This window comes from Gopherus flavomarginatus, chromosome 17 (genome assembly GCF_025201925.1).
Source record: "Gopherus flavomarginatus isolate rGopFla2 chromosome 17, rGopFla2.mat.asm, whole genome shotgun sequence".
In the NCBI taxonomy this organism is placed as follows: Eukaryota; Metazoa; Chordata; order Testudines; family Testudinidae; genus Gopherus; species Gopherus flavomarginatus.
The window spans coordinates 25,927,476-25,944,451 of NC_066633.1; the positions used below are offsets into that span (position 1 = coordinate 25,927,476).

General features: G+C 49.1%; 1 protein-coding gene across 9 annotated transcripts in view; it reads left to right on the top strand.

The window, feature by feature from the left end:
• FKBP15 (FKBP prolyl isomerase family member 15) overlaps nt 1–14,195 on the top strand; it is a 108,881-nt gene extending 94,686 nt beyond the window's left edge. For all 9 annotated transcript variants that reach the window (XM_050926474.1, XM_050926475.1, XM_050926473.1 and 6 more), the window contains 6 exons: nt 4,141–4,233; nt 4,812–4,937; nt 5,451–5,558; nt 8,106–8,848; nt 9,485–9,578; nt 11,647–14,195. In XM_050926474.1, the coding sequence (XP_050782431.1) occupies nt 4,141–4,233; nt 4,812–4,937; nt 5,451–5,558; nt 8,106–8,848; nt 9,485–9,578; nt 11,647–11,724 (1,242 nt within the window). In that variant the 3' untranslated portion in view covers nt 11,725–14,195. The remainder of the gene's footprint in view (nt 1–4,140; nt 4,234–4,811; nt 4,938–5,450; nt 5,559–8,105; nt 8,849–9,484; nt 9,579–11,646) is intronic.
• Nucleotides 14,196–16,976: the final 2,781 nt, after the last annotated feature.

The following is a 16,976-nucleotide window of genomic DNA, read 5'->3' on the forward strand; positions in this document are numbered from 1 at the left end:
TGAAGGAGTTTTCCTTCAGACCTCCCGCCAGGAGTCCGCTGCCGTCTCGGAGGACAGAGGAAAGGAGGTTCCCGGAGCGTCCCTCCAGGCCTCGTTGGACGCAGCAGACACTGCGGCCAGGACTCTGGCCTTGGGCGTCGCCATGAGGTGCATGGCTTCAGGTTTCAAACCTCCGATGGGAGCTGCAGTTTGCCATTCAGGATTTACCCTTTGTTGGTAAAGGCCTCGTCGTGGCAGGGACAGCCCCAGGCTGCGAAGCCTGGTGGTCAATGGGCTCCTAATGCGCTCTCTAAGCATGCATACGCCGGTGATTAAACGCAGGCCTTTCTGGCCCCAGCCGCCATACTCTGTGCCTAGCCAGAGGCAGAACTTTGGCTAACGGCAAGGCCAAGGTGGTCGCGGACGAACGTCAGGCCCCCTAAAGAGCCAAGGTCAAGGTCCCTCGTAATTACCACTGGGACCGGAGACGAACCTTCCAAGGTGTACCTGGGGACAGTGTATCACCTTTAATTTGCTCCAGCCCTGTCCCCCTTCGGCGGGCGAAAGGGGCGAGGGGTTTTACTCCTGTTATGCCCTAGTCCCCCACGCGGGCACAGGTCAGACCTTCCTGGTCCTGCACGGACTCGACCGGTTTAGAATGAGGTTGAAGTTCTGCATGGTATCCCTGGGAACCATTATTCCATCCTTACCTCCTGGGGGCTACTATGCCGCCCTGGATATGAGGGACGCGTACTTTCGTGACGCCATCTTCCCTCTGCACAGGAGGTACCTCCGCTTTATAGCCAACGGTCACTCTCCTGGCTTACGGCCATAGTCGCCGCCTACCATCGATTCGCTTATCCGAGGAGACTCTGAGACACAAACCGCTCAGTGCATGGACATCGTCACGGTCTTATTCACAGGCCAAGGCCTGATGGTTCCTATAGAGCAATCCACTCTGGTTCCCACGCAGAGGTTGGGCTTCCAAGGGGCTATCCTGGTCTCCTACCCAGCTGGAGCCTGCTTATCACACCTGCGGTTTTAGGCGATGGCAACAATCATAGGAGGTCGAAGGGCTTTCCCAACGACCTCGACTTGTTCTTGTCTCAGTCTCCTGGGTCCATGGTTGCCCGCAAGTTTGTACCCAAACACGCCACGTTCCGCCTCCGTCCTCGCCAAGTCCGGCCCACCTCGGCGTACCGCCCGGACAGGGAGCCAATGGTCATGGTGGTCACCGTTCCCTCGAACACCATAGACTCCCTAGAGTGGTGGCTACCTCCCTCCCTGATGTGGGCAGGGATGCGGTTTCATCCGCCCCAGCCCTCACTGCCCGGACGACGGACGCGTCATCTCTCTGCTCGAGTGCTCATGGTCACCCCCGGGCTTAAGGCCTTTGGTCTTCTTGGGAGCTGGCATTCCACATCAATGCCCCAAAAATGAGAGTAGTCCGCCTGGCGTGCCAGGGGTTCCGGCGGCAGCTGCGAGGCCGTTGTATCTCGGTGTTTACGGCCAACACAACGGCCATGTGCTTCATGAGTATCCGGGGAGGGACATTGCCCCCCCCCCTTTTTTTTTTTTTGTCAGGAGGCCATCCATTTCCGGGTCTTTTGCATGGCCCATTCGATGGAGCTGGCGACGTCCTTTCTCCCAGGCGTTCGGAACGTCTTAACGCTTTGCCTCAGCAAGTCTTTCTGGTCTTACGAGCGATCACTCTGCCCCATGTGAGGCGTTCGGCTTTCCGGAAATTCAGATGTTTCCTCACACAGACCTGTTCGCTCACTGCGAGAGCAGGAAATGTCAGATGTTCTGCTCCTTCCGAGGTCTCTCCGCAGGATCGATCTTGGACGCATTCCTGATGCCGTGGAGAGGCCAATTGCATTATGCCTTCCCACTGTTCCCACTGGTCCGCTAGGTCCTGCTCAAACTCCGCAGGGGCAGAGCGTGCATCGTCATGATCACTCCAGAGTGGTCCAGGCAGCACTGATTTACCATGTTGCTCGGCCTGTCAGTAACAGACCTAATTACCCTTCCACCCCACCCAGACCTCATCACTCAGGGCGACAACGGGCTTTGTCGCTCGGTCCTGCAGCTGGTTTACCTCACGGTGTGGCTGCTGCGTACCTGAGTCGGGGTGACGGGCAGCCTTCCACCTGGTCAACGGTCAGGGCCAGGTGGAAGTGTTTCTTCTACGGCTGCAATACGCTCGATCTTGCTCCTGCTGAGGTCTCGATCCCCTCTATTTGGCCTGCCTCTGGCCTTCAGCGGCAGGGCCTGACGGTATCATTGCTGAGGATACACTTAGCAGCCTCTCTGCCTCCCAGCAGGCTAAGGTGGCCGTTCCCTGTTCTCTCGATCTATGGGTTCGAGGTCCCTCAAGGGCTTGGAGCGCTCGCACCCTCGGGTGCACCGCCCAGCCCCGACCTGGGAGCTCAGCCTCGTTTTAACCAGACTTATGTCTCCCTCAGTCGAGCCGTTCACGACTGGCCCTCTGCTATGCCTGTCCTGCACGACAACTTTCCTCGTAGCTGTTACGTCTCCTCCCTAAGGGGTTTCGGCCTTTCATGTTACCCACAGCTCAACGCAATGGGCATAACCATTGCACTCCTTGGGCATCTGTGGAGGGCTCGCATTTATATTGTGCTGACAGACCCATCTCCTAAGGTGCCCCGGCTCTGTCGCGGTAGCGGGCCAAAGGAAGGGCTTGCTTGTTTTCCTCTCAGAGGATCTCATCTTGGGTGATGGCGGACATCCCCACTTGTTATGATTTGGCTCATATTTCACCAAGCCACATCACCATGCATTCTACCAGGGCTCAGGCTTCGTCTGCCGCCTTGCTGGCTCGTGTACCTACCCACGAGATCTGTCGCGAAGCTCCATTGGTCCTCGGTCCATACCTTTGCTTCGCAGTATGCCCTGGTTCAACAGTCAAGAGAGGCTGTGGCCTCTGACTCGGCAGTTTTCATTCTGCCGCATTTCACTCCGACCCCACCGCCTACCTAAGGCTTGGGATTCACCTAACTGGAATGGATATGAGCAATCACTCGAAGAAGAAAAGACGGTTACTCACCTTTGTAACTGTTGTTCTTCGAGATGTGTTGCTCATATCCATTCCACACCTGCCCTCCTTCCCCACTGTCGGAGTAGCCGGCAAGAAGGAACTGAGGAGCGGGTGGGCCGGCAGAGGTATATATCGAGCGCCATGGTGGCGCCACTCTAGGGGGCGACCTGCCGGCCCACTGAGTTGCTAGGGTAAAAGTTTTCCGACGAATGTGCACGCGCGGCGCGTACACCTAACTGGAATGGATATGAGCAACACATCTCGAAGAACAACAGTTACAAAGGTGAGTAACCGTCTTTTATTCCTTCACATAACACAAGAACTAGGGGTCACCAAATGAAATTAGTAGGCAGCAGGTTTAAAACAAACAAAAGGAAGTATTTCTTAGAATTGTAGACTATCAGGGTTGTAAGAGACCTCAGGAGGTCATCTAGTCCAGGAGTCAGCAACCTTTCAGAAGTGGTGTGCCGAGTCTTCATTTAGTCACTCTAATTTAAGGTTTTACGTGCCAGTAATATATGTTAACATTTTTAGAAGGTCTCTTTCTATAAGTCCGTAATATATAACTGTTGTATGTAAAGTAAGGTTTTTAAAATATTTAAGAAACTTCATTTAAAATTAAATTAAAATGCAGAGCCCTCTGGACTGGTGGCCAGGACCCAGGCAGTGTGAGTGCCACTGAAAATCAGTTTGTGTGCCATAGGTTGCCTACCCCTGATGTAGTCCAACTCCCTGCTCAAAGCAGGACCAATCCCCAGCTAAATCACACAACACACAGTCAACCTGTGGAACTCTTTGCCAGAGGATGTTACGAAGGCCAAGACAATAACATGTTTAGAAAAGAACTAGATAAATGGATGGAGGATAGGTCCATCAATGGCTTAGAATGGGCATGGATGGTGTCCCTAGCCTGTGTTTGCCAGAAGCTGGGAATGGGTGAGAGGGTTGGATCACTTGATGATTCCCTGCTCTGTTCATTGCCTCTGAAGCACCTGGCATTGGCCACTGTCAGAAGACAGGATACTAGGCTAGGTGGGCTTTTGGTGTGACTCAGTATGGCCGTTCTTATGTGTGGTGTTATAATTCTGTTTCTTGTTTTTCAGCTCTCCACTCTGAAACACTCTAGAAATGCCGAGGCACAAAAACTCTCTGTGTTTCAGGAGAAGCTGGAGCAACTGGAGCTGATCAACGAGAAGGTAAGGGTGAACACTGAGGCCAACCCTCACTGATGTAGTATCTTGACTGAGGCCACTGATGTTGTTGTCCCATTGGATGAAGGAGAGAGTTTTGTGTTGCTTCCAGTGGCTGATATGGGCCCAGTGATAGGATCCAGCCCTTCTGCCAGAGAATGCTGCTGCATAGCATCCCAGTGCAGTCCTACCCCTCCTTGACTTCCCAAGGTTGGGGGAGTCCACAGAGCCTTCCTTCCCAGCATGACTATTGTCTTCACAGGGGTGGGGCAATAGTGGTTGTTCCTGGGACAATTCTGAGGGAGTTCTGTAAATACCTCAGATAGTGAAATCCTGCATAAAGCTACTTTATCAGGAACAGGAGAAAATTGCAGCTTGTATGTGTTCTGCCTCTTAGGAGCTCTCTGCAAATTTTAGGCTTTTGTTGTTGTTTTTTTAATCTCTTGCAAAGACAATCATGGCACTGTGAACAAATGTGCTGCTGTCACTAACCTGTCCTGCTGCAAACTGGGCACAACAGTAGCAAGATCTGAATGTCAGTGAGGATCTACTGAGTTGCTCTGACTACCTCTTTCCCTTGACAGTATTCAGCCCTACAGTCCCATGTTGCTGCCCTGAAGGCTCGCTATGAAGAGCGTATCAGGGAGCTGGAGGAGGACTCTGTACTGGAAAATCAGGAGAAATCTCCACCTGCAGACTCTACAGAAGAGGTGAGCTGGCCCAACCAGGGTGGTCTGGTTTACCCTCGTCTCAACTCCATATCTACCCTGAACTGTTTCCCTAGGTAGAGGGAGAGTTACTTATTAAACACACTGGCAATACCTTATTCTTTGGGGAAAGCATGCCCAGAGGATGAGCTTGTTCCTGTGTAGAGTACTAGGAATCAGGGGCCTTGGAGGGAAAGATGCAGTGTGACTCCTGGTGTGAAGTCTTGACGTCCCAATACAGATTACAACTTTTTAAAGAATGAAAATCCTGGTAGACGTACCATTTGCACATACTCAAGCTGTCACTAGTTATATTTTGTGCAACTCTGGCAGTCTCCAGCGTTGCCATGCCTAATGTGAACGGTGCATTCTCGTAAAACAGAACTGTGGTCCCTCTTGGACTGACTGTTCTGCTGTATGGAGAAGCCTATGATGTTGGTTTGGTGGCCCATTCTTTCTTACATGTTACAAATTACACAGATATCATATTTATATGTTCCTCTTCGTTGTTCTCAGGTGAAGAAGATCATGAATGGGGTATTTCAGATTTTGAGAGGTGAATTTGAGCTGGAGGAGTCATACAGTGGCAGAACGGTTCTTGGTGTTGTTATGAACACCATCAAGGTACAGTACTGATGGGATACAAGCCAACAAAGGTGAAATGAGTCTTGGGCCAAAAGAACACATATACCTCTAGCCTGGATCTGGAATAATGTAAAGCTATTAGTAACCGCAATGAAAAGGATGCTGTAAAATAATGGGGGGAGATGCAATAGTGAGGGACAGTAAAATATGGGAACCTTTTCTCCCAGAGAAACTAGGACGATAATCATAGAATATCAGGGTTGGTAGGGGCCTCAGGAGGTCATCTAGTCCAACCCCGTGCTCAAAGCAGGACCAATTCCCAACTAAATCATCCCAGCCACGGCTTTGTCAAGCCTAACCTTAAAAACCTCTAAGGATGGAGATTCCACCACCTCCCTAGGTAACCCCTTCCAGTGCTTCACCACCCTCCTAGTGAAAAAGTTTTTCCTAATATCTAACCTAAACCTCCCCCACTGCAACTTGAGACCATTACTGCTTGTTCTGTCATCTGCTACCACTGAGAGCACTCTAGATCCATCCTCTTTGGAACCCCCTTTCAGGTAGTTGAAAGCAGCTATCAAATCCCCCCTCATTCTTCACTTCTGCGGACTAAACCATCCCAGTTCCCTTAGCCTCTCCTCATAAGTCATGTGCTCCAGCCCCCTAATCATTTTTGTTGCCCTCCGCTGGACTCTTTCCAATTTTTCCACATCCTTCTTGTAGTGTGGGGCCCAAAACTGGACACAGTACTCCAGATGAGGCCTCACCAATGTCGAATAGAGGGGAATTGTCACCTCCCTCAATCTGCTGGCAGTGCCCCTACTTATACAGCCCAAAATGCTGTTAGCCTTCTTGGCAACAAGGGCACACTCTTGACTCATATCCAGCTTCTCATCCACTGTAACCCCTAGGTCTTTTTCTGCAGAACTGCTTCCTAACCATTCGGTCCCTAGTCTGTAGCAGTGCATGGGATTCTTCCTTAAGTGCAGGACTCTGCACTTGTCCTTGTTGAACCTCATCAGGTTTCTTTTGGCCCAGTCCTTTAATTTGTCTAGGTCCCTCTGTATCCTATCCCTTCCCTCCAGCGTATCTACCACTCCTCCCAGTTTACTGTCATCTGCAAACTTGCTGAGAGTGCAGTCCACACCATCCTCCAGATCATTAATGAAGATATTGAACAAAACCGGCCCCAGTATTGAACACAACCGGCCCCACACAATGCATCTGATATGCTCACCATTCTTGTTGAGCTTTCACAAGGCAGTAGGGAATAGGCTAAATAAGACAAGGATGGTTTAATTTGATTTAATATTGAGGAAAACTGAGCAGAAGAATTTGGTAGTTTTTACCTCTAAAGAAATAATCCAAGTGCAGCAATGCAAGCTGTCACTGTGGTACTGGAGGGAGGGGATCAGTCAGAATATAGGCACTGGATGTGGGTACCTAGCTCAGAGGACTGAGTTCCTGCTGGCTTTTTGCTGACTTGAATCTAAGAAGTTTTACTTTTGCCCTTCCCAATGTACTTTCGAAAGTACACATGGCACTTTCCAAAACCCAGCTGCCAGCTGTACCCACTCTTCCCTCTCAGATCAACTTGAGAGATGACTTCGAGGATTGTTCTAGGTCCCTCCACCAAGAAAGGTTAAGAATAGGGCTTAGTTCATGGCAGATGCCTCATTTCAACAATTAAGGTGGAAACAGTTTTTGTTAGAAATTAGACTTTGCCTCTGCCTAGAATCCCCACACACATAGCAGCCTCAGGATTGTCAGGTTAGGTTTGGGGCTGCAATAGAACTTTTACACAGCCAGAAGTGCTTCCTGTGTTGGCACTTGGGGTAGGGCAATCAAGGGTTAGGAAGCTGAGAGCATCAATGATGAGACATGACCCTTGACCTCTAGGACACTGACTCAGTCCTGAGCATGTCAATAGGTGGGATGCTGAGTATTGGCCTGAGTAGTGGAAGCTGGATGGCAAACACACATCCACTCAGTGGCTGCTTTGTTGGGAGGCTCAGCGGAGAGGGCAAAGTTGGAAGTCTCATCTCCCCAGAGTGCGCTTCCTGGGTTGGTTTCAAGTCCCATTGGTTAGGGGAAGGAAGGAAGACTGTGCTGTGTAAATGGAAACAGTGTTTCCTAGTGGCTAGAAACATAGGATTGGGAGTTAGGAAACGAGTTTTAATTTCTTCTCCCTCACCTCCAAGAACGGACAGTGACTTGCTGTGTTCCAACTGCCCAGCCTTGGTTTTCCCGTTTGCAGGTAATGCATTGCCTGCCTCTTTGAGGAGAAGTGCTGCCTGATACTTGCACTCTTAGAAGATGGCGGTGAACATTAGGCAAGTGCAGTAGCATTTCTACCTTAGATAGTTGCCTTCTGCAAAAGTGCAAGAACTTATCTGAAAATGCCTCAGAGGCCCAGCTAATACATGAACTACTCAAGTGCACCTAGCTGGATGATCATCTTCCATATTAAAGCATCAAGAAACTTTCCTTCCTTCAGTGGAGCAGCAGCTGTTATGAACCACCATGACTGTTTGTATATCTAGTGATTAACACTTCCTTTCCTTTTCTTTTTCCTTTGTTTTCCAGACTGTAACTCTGCAGCTGCTCAGCAGACAACGGGAGAGGCGAGAGAGCAACCGTGAGGAGGAGGAGCCTAGAACTGGAGAGAGGAAACAGGAAAGCCCACCAAAAGCAAAAGAGGACCATGAAGGTGCTGTCCAGTATGGGTCAGCACCAAGCACTGTGTACCCAACTAAACCAACAGGTGAGTCTGCTGGTATTGCTACACCTCCCAGATCTCCTGAGGAAGAGCAGAGGACCCAGAATACTACAGCATCAGAAGTGAAGATGATCCAGGAAATGCATGAAGCACATACCTTCTCTGAATTGGTTGAGCCAATAAAGCCCAACCAAGGGCTGGTGCTTCCTGAGGAGGATGTAGACTCTGTACTGGCTGAACAAAGGCAGGCAAGTGCTCCCAGTAACCTAGCTCAGCATGAAGGCAGCTCACAAAAAATAGCATCTGTTCAGGCAGAAACTCCAGAGCCCTCTATTCTGAACACAAAGCTGGGAGCAATGGAAGAGGCCATGCCTTCAGAAACGCCAGCTACAGAGCACAAGGCAGAGGACCCTACAGGAGGACTGGAACCCCTGCCTCTGAAAAGTGCAGAGGGGGGAAGTTGTCTGGGAATTCCAGATGCACCCAGGTTTGAAATGGGTACAAGCATTTCTGACTTAACATCAGAGATGGCAGAGAAGGATCCAGCCACCAACCATGAAACTACAGAATCCCAAGGACTGGCATCTAGCCCCAAGCAGAAGGATTCCAGGTTAGTGGTAATTGGAGAGTGCAATGGCTGCCACAGCTCCTTTCTCAATTTCCCATTGTTGTGGAGTTGGCCTGCCACTGGTGGTGGGCTAGTGAGGCCTAAGCATCTGGCAGCTGGTGCTGCTATTCCATTGGTGCAGGGCAGTGTGCTAGGTTGGGCTGGCTAGCCAGCTAGGTACTTGTTCAGATTTGCTCTGAAGAATGGTGGCTAAAATATTAGTAGTTGCAGGTGTCCAGTCTAATTAGTGCTGTCTCCAGGGGAGAAACTGAAAAGTGCTAGTATGGCTAAGACCTACAGGATAGGTGATTGCAGTGCTGCACTACAAACTGGGCAATCAGTATGGTCCTTGTCCCTTGTTTCTAGCTGAATCAGTAGATTCCATTGCAAAGTTGTTATCAACAGCTAGCTATTGTGAAGTTCCACTCCAGTGTGTGATCTTGTCCTGGCTGCCTAGAGGGGAGTCCTGTTACTTCACTGTATAAGCCCCAACTAGCTTCATACATCCATGAGTAGCCTGTTACTGCCATACAAACCTGAGTGGTGGGACTAGAGCGTATTCCTAAAATGCAGGCAAATTGCATTTGGCTTCCTTTCCCACATTGAGAATTAGCTTTTAATTCTCTGTCCTTTTTCTAGTCTCACTGAGAATGATGACGACTTGTTTAAAGTTGCAACCCATAAACCACTAAAGCCTGGAGTTACACCTGAAGAGGAGGATGAGGAAGAAGTGGTAAGAACTTGGGATGTGATCCACAAAGTAACTTTAGAAACCTGAACTCCAGAGTTGTGCACCTAAGTATCTATGCACAGCACCACTGCAGTGCACAAAACTAGATCCCTGCACCCTGACCCAAACCCAGTGGGATGGGACTACATGTGTCAGGTTTAGGTTAGATGTAAAAACAGCTGGACTCCCAGGGTTGGATGGCTCCCCTCCTCCTGCCCATGAGGGTTGGGTGATGGCAGCTGCGTGCCCTGCTCCTGCCATCCTTTACCACCTCATTGCTCTGTGTGCACTGCCATTCGGAGTGTGCCAAGGAGTGGCAGTGCACTTTGCAGCAGAGCGCAGCAAATGGAAGGATCAAGGCATACAGCTGCTGCTATGCCAACCCTAGGGGCAGGAGGCACTGCAGCAGCAAAAACAGCTTAGGTTTGAGGGAAAGTGTCGGGATTGGGTTGAAAACAGCTTGACCCTTGGGGGCTCCAGTCAGGTTGGGCCTAAAAGTTAGGTGACAGCCAAGCAGGCGTTTCCCTTAACATTATAGGTGCCTAACCTTCCACTGGAAATGTTCTCTAGACCCTTAAGTTCTAGATCCTGGGGGTATGTGCACTGCTGCTTCCATCTAGGCATTCAGATGCCTGTCTCCCACCTAAGCCCGAGGGTGCTTTGCAAACCAGGGAAGACAGACGTTTGTCCACCTAAGTCGAGGACCATTCCAGCAGGCATGCTTGGAGGCTGCCTGCTGGATTAGGTCTCATACAAAATCCAGGAGGAGGTGGTGCTAGTGCTCAGTCATTCCCACTCTCTCTGGCCCAGTGACTATTTAGATATTTGTTCCACTGGCTGGGGATAATCATCGTGGTGGGAGGAGTGTGGTCCGGTGATTAGGGCACCAGCCTGGGAGATAGAAGGCCCTGGGTCCAGTCCCCGGGCTCGATCCTTTTTTCATTAGTTATCCACAGTGGAACAGCTTCAGCAGGAGAGAGAGGGAGCCTCACATCAGAATATCACAGAGCCCAGTGGTTACAGCACTATCCTGGGATGTGGAAGATGCAGGTTCAATTTCTACCCCCTGCCTGCAGGAGAGAAGGAGAGGTTCCTGTTCAAATCTCTTCTCTCCTTGGGCAGGGAGAAGACGTTTTTGAACCTGGGTCTCTTACATCCTAGATCAGAGCTCTAGCCACTAGGCTACAAGTTGTAAAGTGGATGGTACCACTACATGTGGAGCAGCAGCTAACTTCTTGTTGCAAGAAGCAGCTTAAGCAATTCAGCCTCCTGAGTCCAGGCAGGGGTGTCCCATTCACAGATCGCAAGCAGAGTGGGTGGGGCTCAGCGCACACCCCTTTGCTTGGTATCTCCCACTGGTTAGCTTAAGTCGCTCTGCACCTAGTGTGTTGGCTTTTGTGGTGCCTATCTCTCCCCATTTATTGTACAAGGCACCTGGGGGCCTGACTTGGCTTTATGGATCAGTGTTCCTGTGATTTACTGCATGCCTAAAGATTATGTGCTGGGCCACTCAGCACTGTAACACTTAAGTCCCTTCATGGATACCACCCCAGCCTTTCTATTTCTCTGAAGTGACTGAGACATTAAGCCACGGCTTGCTCTGGAAGAACTTTCGAGACATGGGGGAACCTCATGTCTGACATCCAGTAGCTTCAGGTTATCACTACTTATGCGCCCTGCATTCACTTTAGTTCTGATTAGTTAGGTTTCTGGGAGCCCCAGATTTGGGGCTGAACTGGAGACTGTCCAGTGAATCTGAGACATTACATAAGGGATGAGCTACATACATAAAGGCAATGACCAGCAACACCACCTGTCTTATGACAAGTCAGCAGGTTCAGAGCTAATGTACTGTAATGATGGGAGAAGAGAGACCCTCCTGCAGGGCATGTTAAGGCTCCATAGGCGCATGCTGGGGCTGCAGCCCTTCCTACCTGATTTGAAAGGCTTGAGCCACCATGCTGGGTAGAGGAAGACAGTCATCGGGGAGGTTTCCTGGTCCTGTCTCCCTCAAGACTGTGCAGAGCCTGAACTCTAATAATCTCACCCTGCTTTCCAATTGGGCTTTCAGAGCATGAAAGGGCACCCTCCCCCAGCCCCACTCTTTGGGGATGACGACGATGATGATGACCTGGACTGGCTGGGATGAAGTGTTGGAAGATGATTTGGATGTGGCTGACAAGCGAGCCTGTGAGCTTCCCCTCTGGGCACATGGCTGCCTCTCAAGTGTGTGTTGCACTTACCAGCTGCATTTCCTTGGGGTGGAATGGAACAGGCTTGGGACTCTCCAAGGTCCCCAGATTGCAGGTTAACCAGGACTATAAGCAAATGACAGCACTGCTGGGCAGTTGGACCCAATCTCGTTGGCCTGATCAGCTAGCCTGGTTTAAGCAGTCAGCCACTAATCCTGCATGTTCCTGTCGCTGTCCTTTTGTGTGAGCCATCAATTTGTTAATCTGAAACTCTGATGTAAGTATGAACTTTGTAACCAGTTCTGGAATAAGCAAGTCTGGCCGTACTCTGCAGCGGACACAGTGATGAAAACAGGACAGAGAAAATTGCACCTCTCCTAGTAGCATTAATACTAAAACAACAACAAAACAATTGCAGAGATCTGTGAGATGTCAGATTAGCCCTTCACTAGAGACACTTCAGGATCCACCTGTAGGGCTTCGCATCTGGCCATCACAAACATGCTCACCAAGCAGTTAGATGCCAACTGAAAGTACATAAAGTAGGTTACTATTGAGACGTCTAATCCAAGTATTTCCTACCCACATACATGCCTAGTGGAGACCAAAGGAGTTGAGGTATCGTAGGTTTTGAGTGTTGAACGCTGAGCTGTAAAAAACAATAAACGGTGCTATCTGAGCCAAGGGCTACTCTGCAAAAGCTGTAAATTCACCATAGCTCCATTGAGCTCTGAAAGGCTGAGACCAGAATGCCAAGAGAATGAATACTCTGTTAAGTGTAGACCTGCAGCTCCTAGTAAGTGCTTTAAAGATTCCTCTAGTGTTTCCCATTGTGAGAAGCTAAATCCCTTTACCCTCCTTCACTAAAATGAGTGACACTGAAGGGTTATAGTATGTTCATGTGTATCCAGTATGTTCTTAGTGTGTGCCAGGACATCCTGTAAAACTAATCCAATGGAGGCAGCATGCTGGCTGAGTATAGGACCAAGAGTGAGACTGAGATTGGCTATTGTGAACCTTCATCCCTTAGAGGTGAGCTATCCAGCTAGCCTTTCCAAACCACCAGGCAAAAAGCCTGCAGAAGAGGCAGCCTGTTGCTTACCAAGTGTACAGGTCCAGTGTCACAGTAATAAAAAAAAAAAAAAAAAAAAATTTGCAGCTACCATTGACTATTTAACTGTGTATGGCACTTGGCAGCAGTGCAGTTCTGATACGATAAATACCTGCACAACACAACTTTTTGCTTCCTACTCACTGCAGTCTGATACCATGAAGACATCGTGTCCCTCAACCCCTGGCTGTTAGTGCTCCCCACCAGTCCCACCAAAGGCACCTTTGTCACCACACAATCTGCTCACACCCCTGTCCTTACTTCATTCACATCATGTATGTCCATATGTGATGCAGGTTAGATTATCTGAGGCTGCACTTTGCCATGGGCAATAGAAGCCCCACAACAACAGCACTACAGGCAACAAGATGTTAATGGGATCCCTGTCCAGATAGAGGAGGAGGGAGTTACTCCGGGCAGTCATTTGCCAATCTTCTTTGCCTTTTTTTCTCTGCTGCTAAAGGTGGAAGGATTATAGTATAAACTAGAACTCTTTAGATTAAAGGGGCACTGTTAAATTATAGATGAGGGTGTATATATATCTTAACCGGCTTATTCAGGACACATAGGTTATTGGAACAGAATTTGTAAATCCAATTTTCATTCTTTGTGCTCTATTTCTCTTTTGCTTTTCACTCAGCGGGGAAGTTTAAATCTTATTTATGTTCATTTTCTAGTCATTTTACTTTGTGTACACAACCCTGCAGCATTTTGAGTTGCAAATATTGCACATGAGGGGAGGGAACAAATTGTTTTTAAAAACAAACATTTCCACTTAGTTTCCATTATGCTATTATAATTTGTTTAGCTCTGTTCTAGGTTCTGTGAACACTTTTTTACAAAAATATCTGAGCAAAATTTGCAAGTGTTCTGTTAAATATAGAATAACTTGTTTTAATTCAGGCAGTGCAGAGTTCAAACCTGATTGACAGCAGTGACTCACATACCCAAGGGCTGCTTTGTTCTAGTGAATAAAAATGGGAGAAGTAGCCAAATTTAACTTAAAAATATGAAAGACTAACTCCTGTGACCCAGCCAATGTACTGAAGTGTAAACACTTGTTTCACGTCACTCTTCTAGCTTGGGGTAGAGCACCTTGCTCTCAAGTAGAAACTATCTAAAGTCAGAGTATGGAATAAATGTGTAAGAGCAAAGGGATTAATGCCATGTAAACAAGGTTTTCCAGAAGTCCCCTTCATTGTGATAGTCTCTTAGTGTAGTTTTTGGAATCAACATGTCTGTGGAAACTGTAAAAGCCATGTCTGTCTCCTACACAGATTTGATAAAACCTAAAAAATAAAAGTGCAATTAAACAAATGTTTCTGGATCGCACTCTCTTTAATTCCTTCTTTTAATGTACGTGGTTTGCAAAACTCACCAAGCTTAGTTGTAAATCCAAAAACTCGTTTTATTCATTCTCTGTCCAATTTCCCTGAAATTCCTGTCCAAAAAGAGAAATGGGCTCCTGTCAGAAGGCCTGTTGAGGTGATCTAAGGTTTTTATGAAGTCTCTCCAAAAGGGTGAGTAGAGCCTGTGCAGTTAGCCCCAGAATCAGGAAGTGACTGAGTTGCTACAACATCCTTTGCAATTCCACAGATCTCAGCATAATTGTTGCTCATCTTAACAGACCAAGCAAATTCTTCCATCGACCTTGCTGCTGCCTTTTGAGAGTGTGAATTAATTACACCCATGGGAAAAACTCCTTCCATGTTCAGAGCACAGCGCTGACTTCCTCTTCTTCCCAGGGGTTGGTGCTAATTTCCCCCTCCACCTCCCCCTACCACACACGCCACCTTTTCCCTCAAGGGCCCACCCCTGCATTGCTGCTTCTCTCCCCCAAGTATGCCCTGTCCCCACTCTCACTCTCCTTCTCCCTCACAAGTCCCTCTTGCGTGCTGCAGAACAGCTGATTGTGGTGGGCATGAGGCACCCACAAAGCTTTTTTTTCTGTCCAATGCTCCAGACCTGGATGGAGTCAGTACTTATGACAGTAACATGGCTGCAGCACCATAGCTGTGCCTCTGTGGTGTAAACATAACTTCAGGCAAACTATAGGCTGTCCTGCCCAACCCTTCAGCTCCTGGCTGGGATCGCTACCCCTGGCCCCTCCCCCATTGGCCCCCCATCTCTGCAGTCATGCTCCCACGCAGGCAGCACAGCTCGCTCCGTGGGGCGGTGCAGCTTCCAGTTCTGCAGCTCTGAGCAGCTTGATAAGGGGGAGGGGATGGAGGTTCTGGGGGGCAGTCAGGGAATGGGGGGGCTGGATACATGTGGGAGTCCCAGAGGGGTGGGATGTGAATAGGAGTCAGGGAGCAGGGGGGTTGGGTGAGTTGAGGGTTCTGAGGGAGGGGCAGTCAGGGGGTGGATAGGGAGCAGGGGCCAGGCTGTTTGGGGAGGCTGTGCCTCCCCATACACAGTCCTCCATACAGTTTCACAACCCCAATATGGCCCTCAGGCCAAAAGGTTTGCCCACTCCTGATCTAGTCTGAGCTGTATAACAGACCTACCCTGAAATAATTCCTGTTTGAACCTTGGTACGTTTCTTAAAAACCACCTAGTCTTGATTTTAAAACTGTCAATGTTGGAGAAACTACCACAGGCCTTGGTAAATCACTTGGTAAATCACTCCAATGGCTTAACTACCCTCCTTTTAAAAATACTATGCCTTATTTCCAGTCTGAATTAATCCAGCTTCAACATCACCTTTATCTGCCAGATCAAAGAACCAATCACACATTTGTTCCCCATGTAGGTCCTTACATACTGTGATCAAGTAGCCTTTTTGTTGTTAGAACTCCTTGAGTCTGACATGTTTTCTAATCCCTTAATCATTCTCACAGCTATTCTCCGAACTTTGTCTGCAATTTAATAAAATTGGCAGTAGAACTGGTCACAATATTCCAATAGTTTTTATCCGAGATTCCTGTCTCTCAGTGGGAGTTCATGTTCCACCATGACACCCAAATCTGTTTCACTGCTTCCCAGGAGAGTCCCCCACCCTGTCACTATGACCTGCATTTGTCATTCCTAGCAGCTAGCCAGGGGAAGACACCAGCATTCCTGTGCTACTAAAGCCTAACTCATAGAAAGAAGGTCTCGGGCTGAGCGAGCTATGGGCTCACCGAGCTATGAGCTGTGGATGAGTGCCGTTTCTCCATTTAGCTGCTGTGCTGTATATGTGAAGCTCTTTTTGCCCAGGTCCCCTTTCCAACCAAAATTAGATTAGAAGAGCAGAGAGTTTCCAAGATCCAGCGGCTTTCCCAGGGCCTCTGAGAGTTGAACTCTTAGCCCCTGGTTTCTAAGGCCAATGCAGTACCCCAGAGCTCCAGAGTCAGGTAGAAAGCTGTCTACCACAAGTAGGGGGCATGCCCTTATGTTTGAGATGGTAGCCACAGTGACGAGGGCGGCATGTAATCCCCCAAAATGAGAGTGCTGGAGCATGCCCCAGACTTTTCTGCAGTAGAGGCAGGGCCGGCTCCAGGCACCAGCCGAGCAAGCTCATGCTTGAGGCTGCAGATTCCAAGGGGCGGCATTCAGGCCAATCCTTTTTTTTTTTTTTTTTTTTTTTGCTTCACTTCTTCGGCCACCCCCGCAGGTTTTTCTTTTTGGTTTGCTGCTCTGGCCACCCTGTAGGGAGTGGCAGCGCGGAGGAGGGGAGCGCCCAGTACCAGGTCTGTAGCAAGCCCAGCAGGGCAACCCGTGTCTTTCCCTGCCCACTGACAGGTGGCGCAGCGAGTGCCCCACTGAAGGAAGCCCTGGCTGCCCCTCCTCTGTCTCTCCCCCTTGCTGCCCGGGGCAGATCTGCAGCGCTGGGAGTCTCCCTGCACCCGCGCTCTGGCTGCCCCGCAGGTTTTGTTTTTGTTTGTGTCGTAACTATAAAGGGAAGGACACAGCCTCCTGTGCACCATACTGTAAAATCCCTCCAGGCCAGAGACACCAAAATCCTTTTACCTGTAGAGGGTTAAGAAGCTCAGGTAACCTGGCTGACACCTGACCCAAAGGACCAATAAGGGGACAAGATACTTTTAAATCTTGGTGGGGAGAAGGCTTTTGTTTGTGCTCTTTGTTTTGGGGTTATTCACTCTTGGGACTAAGAGG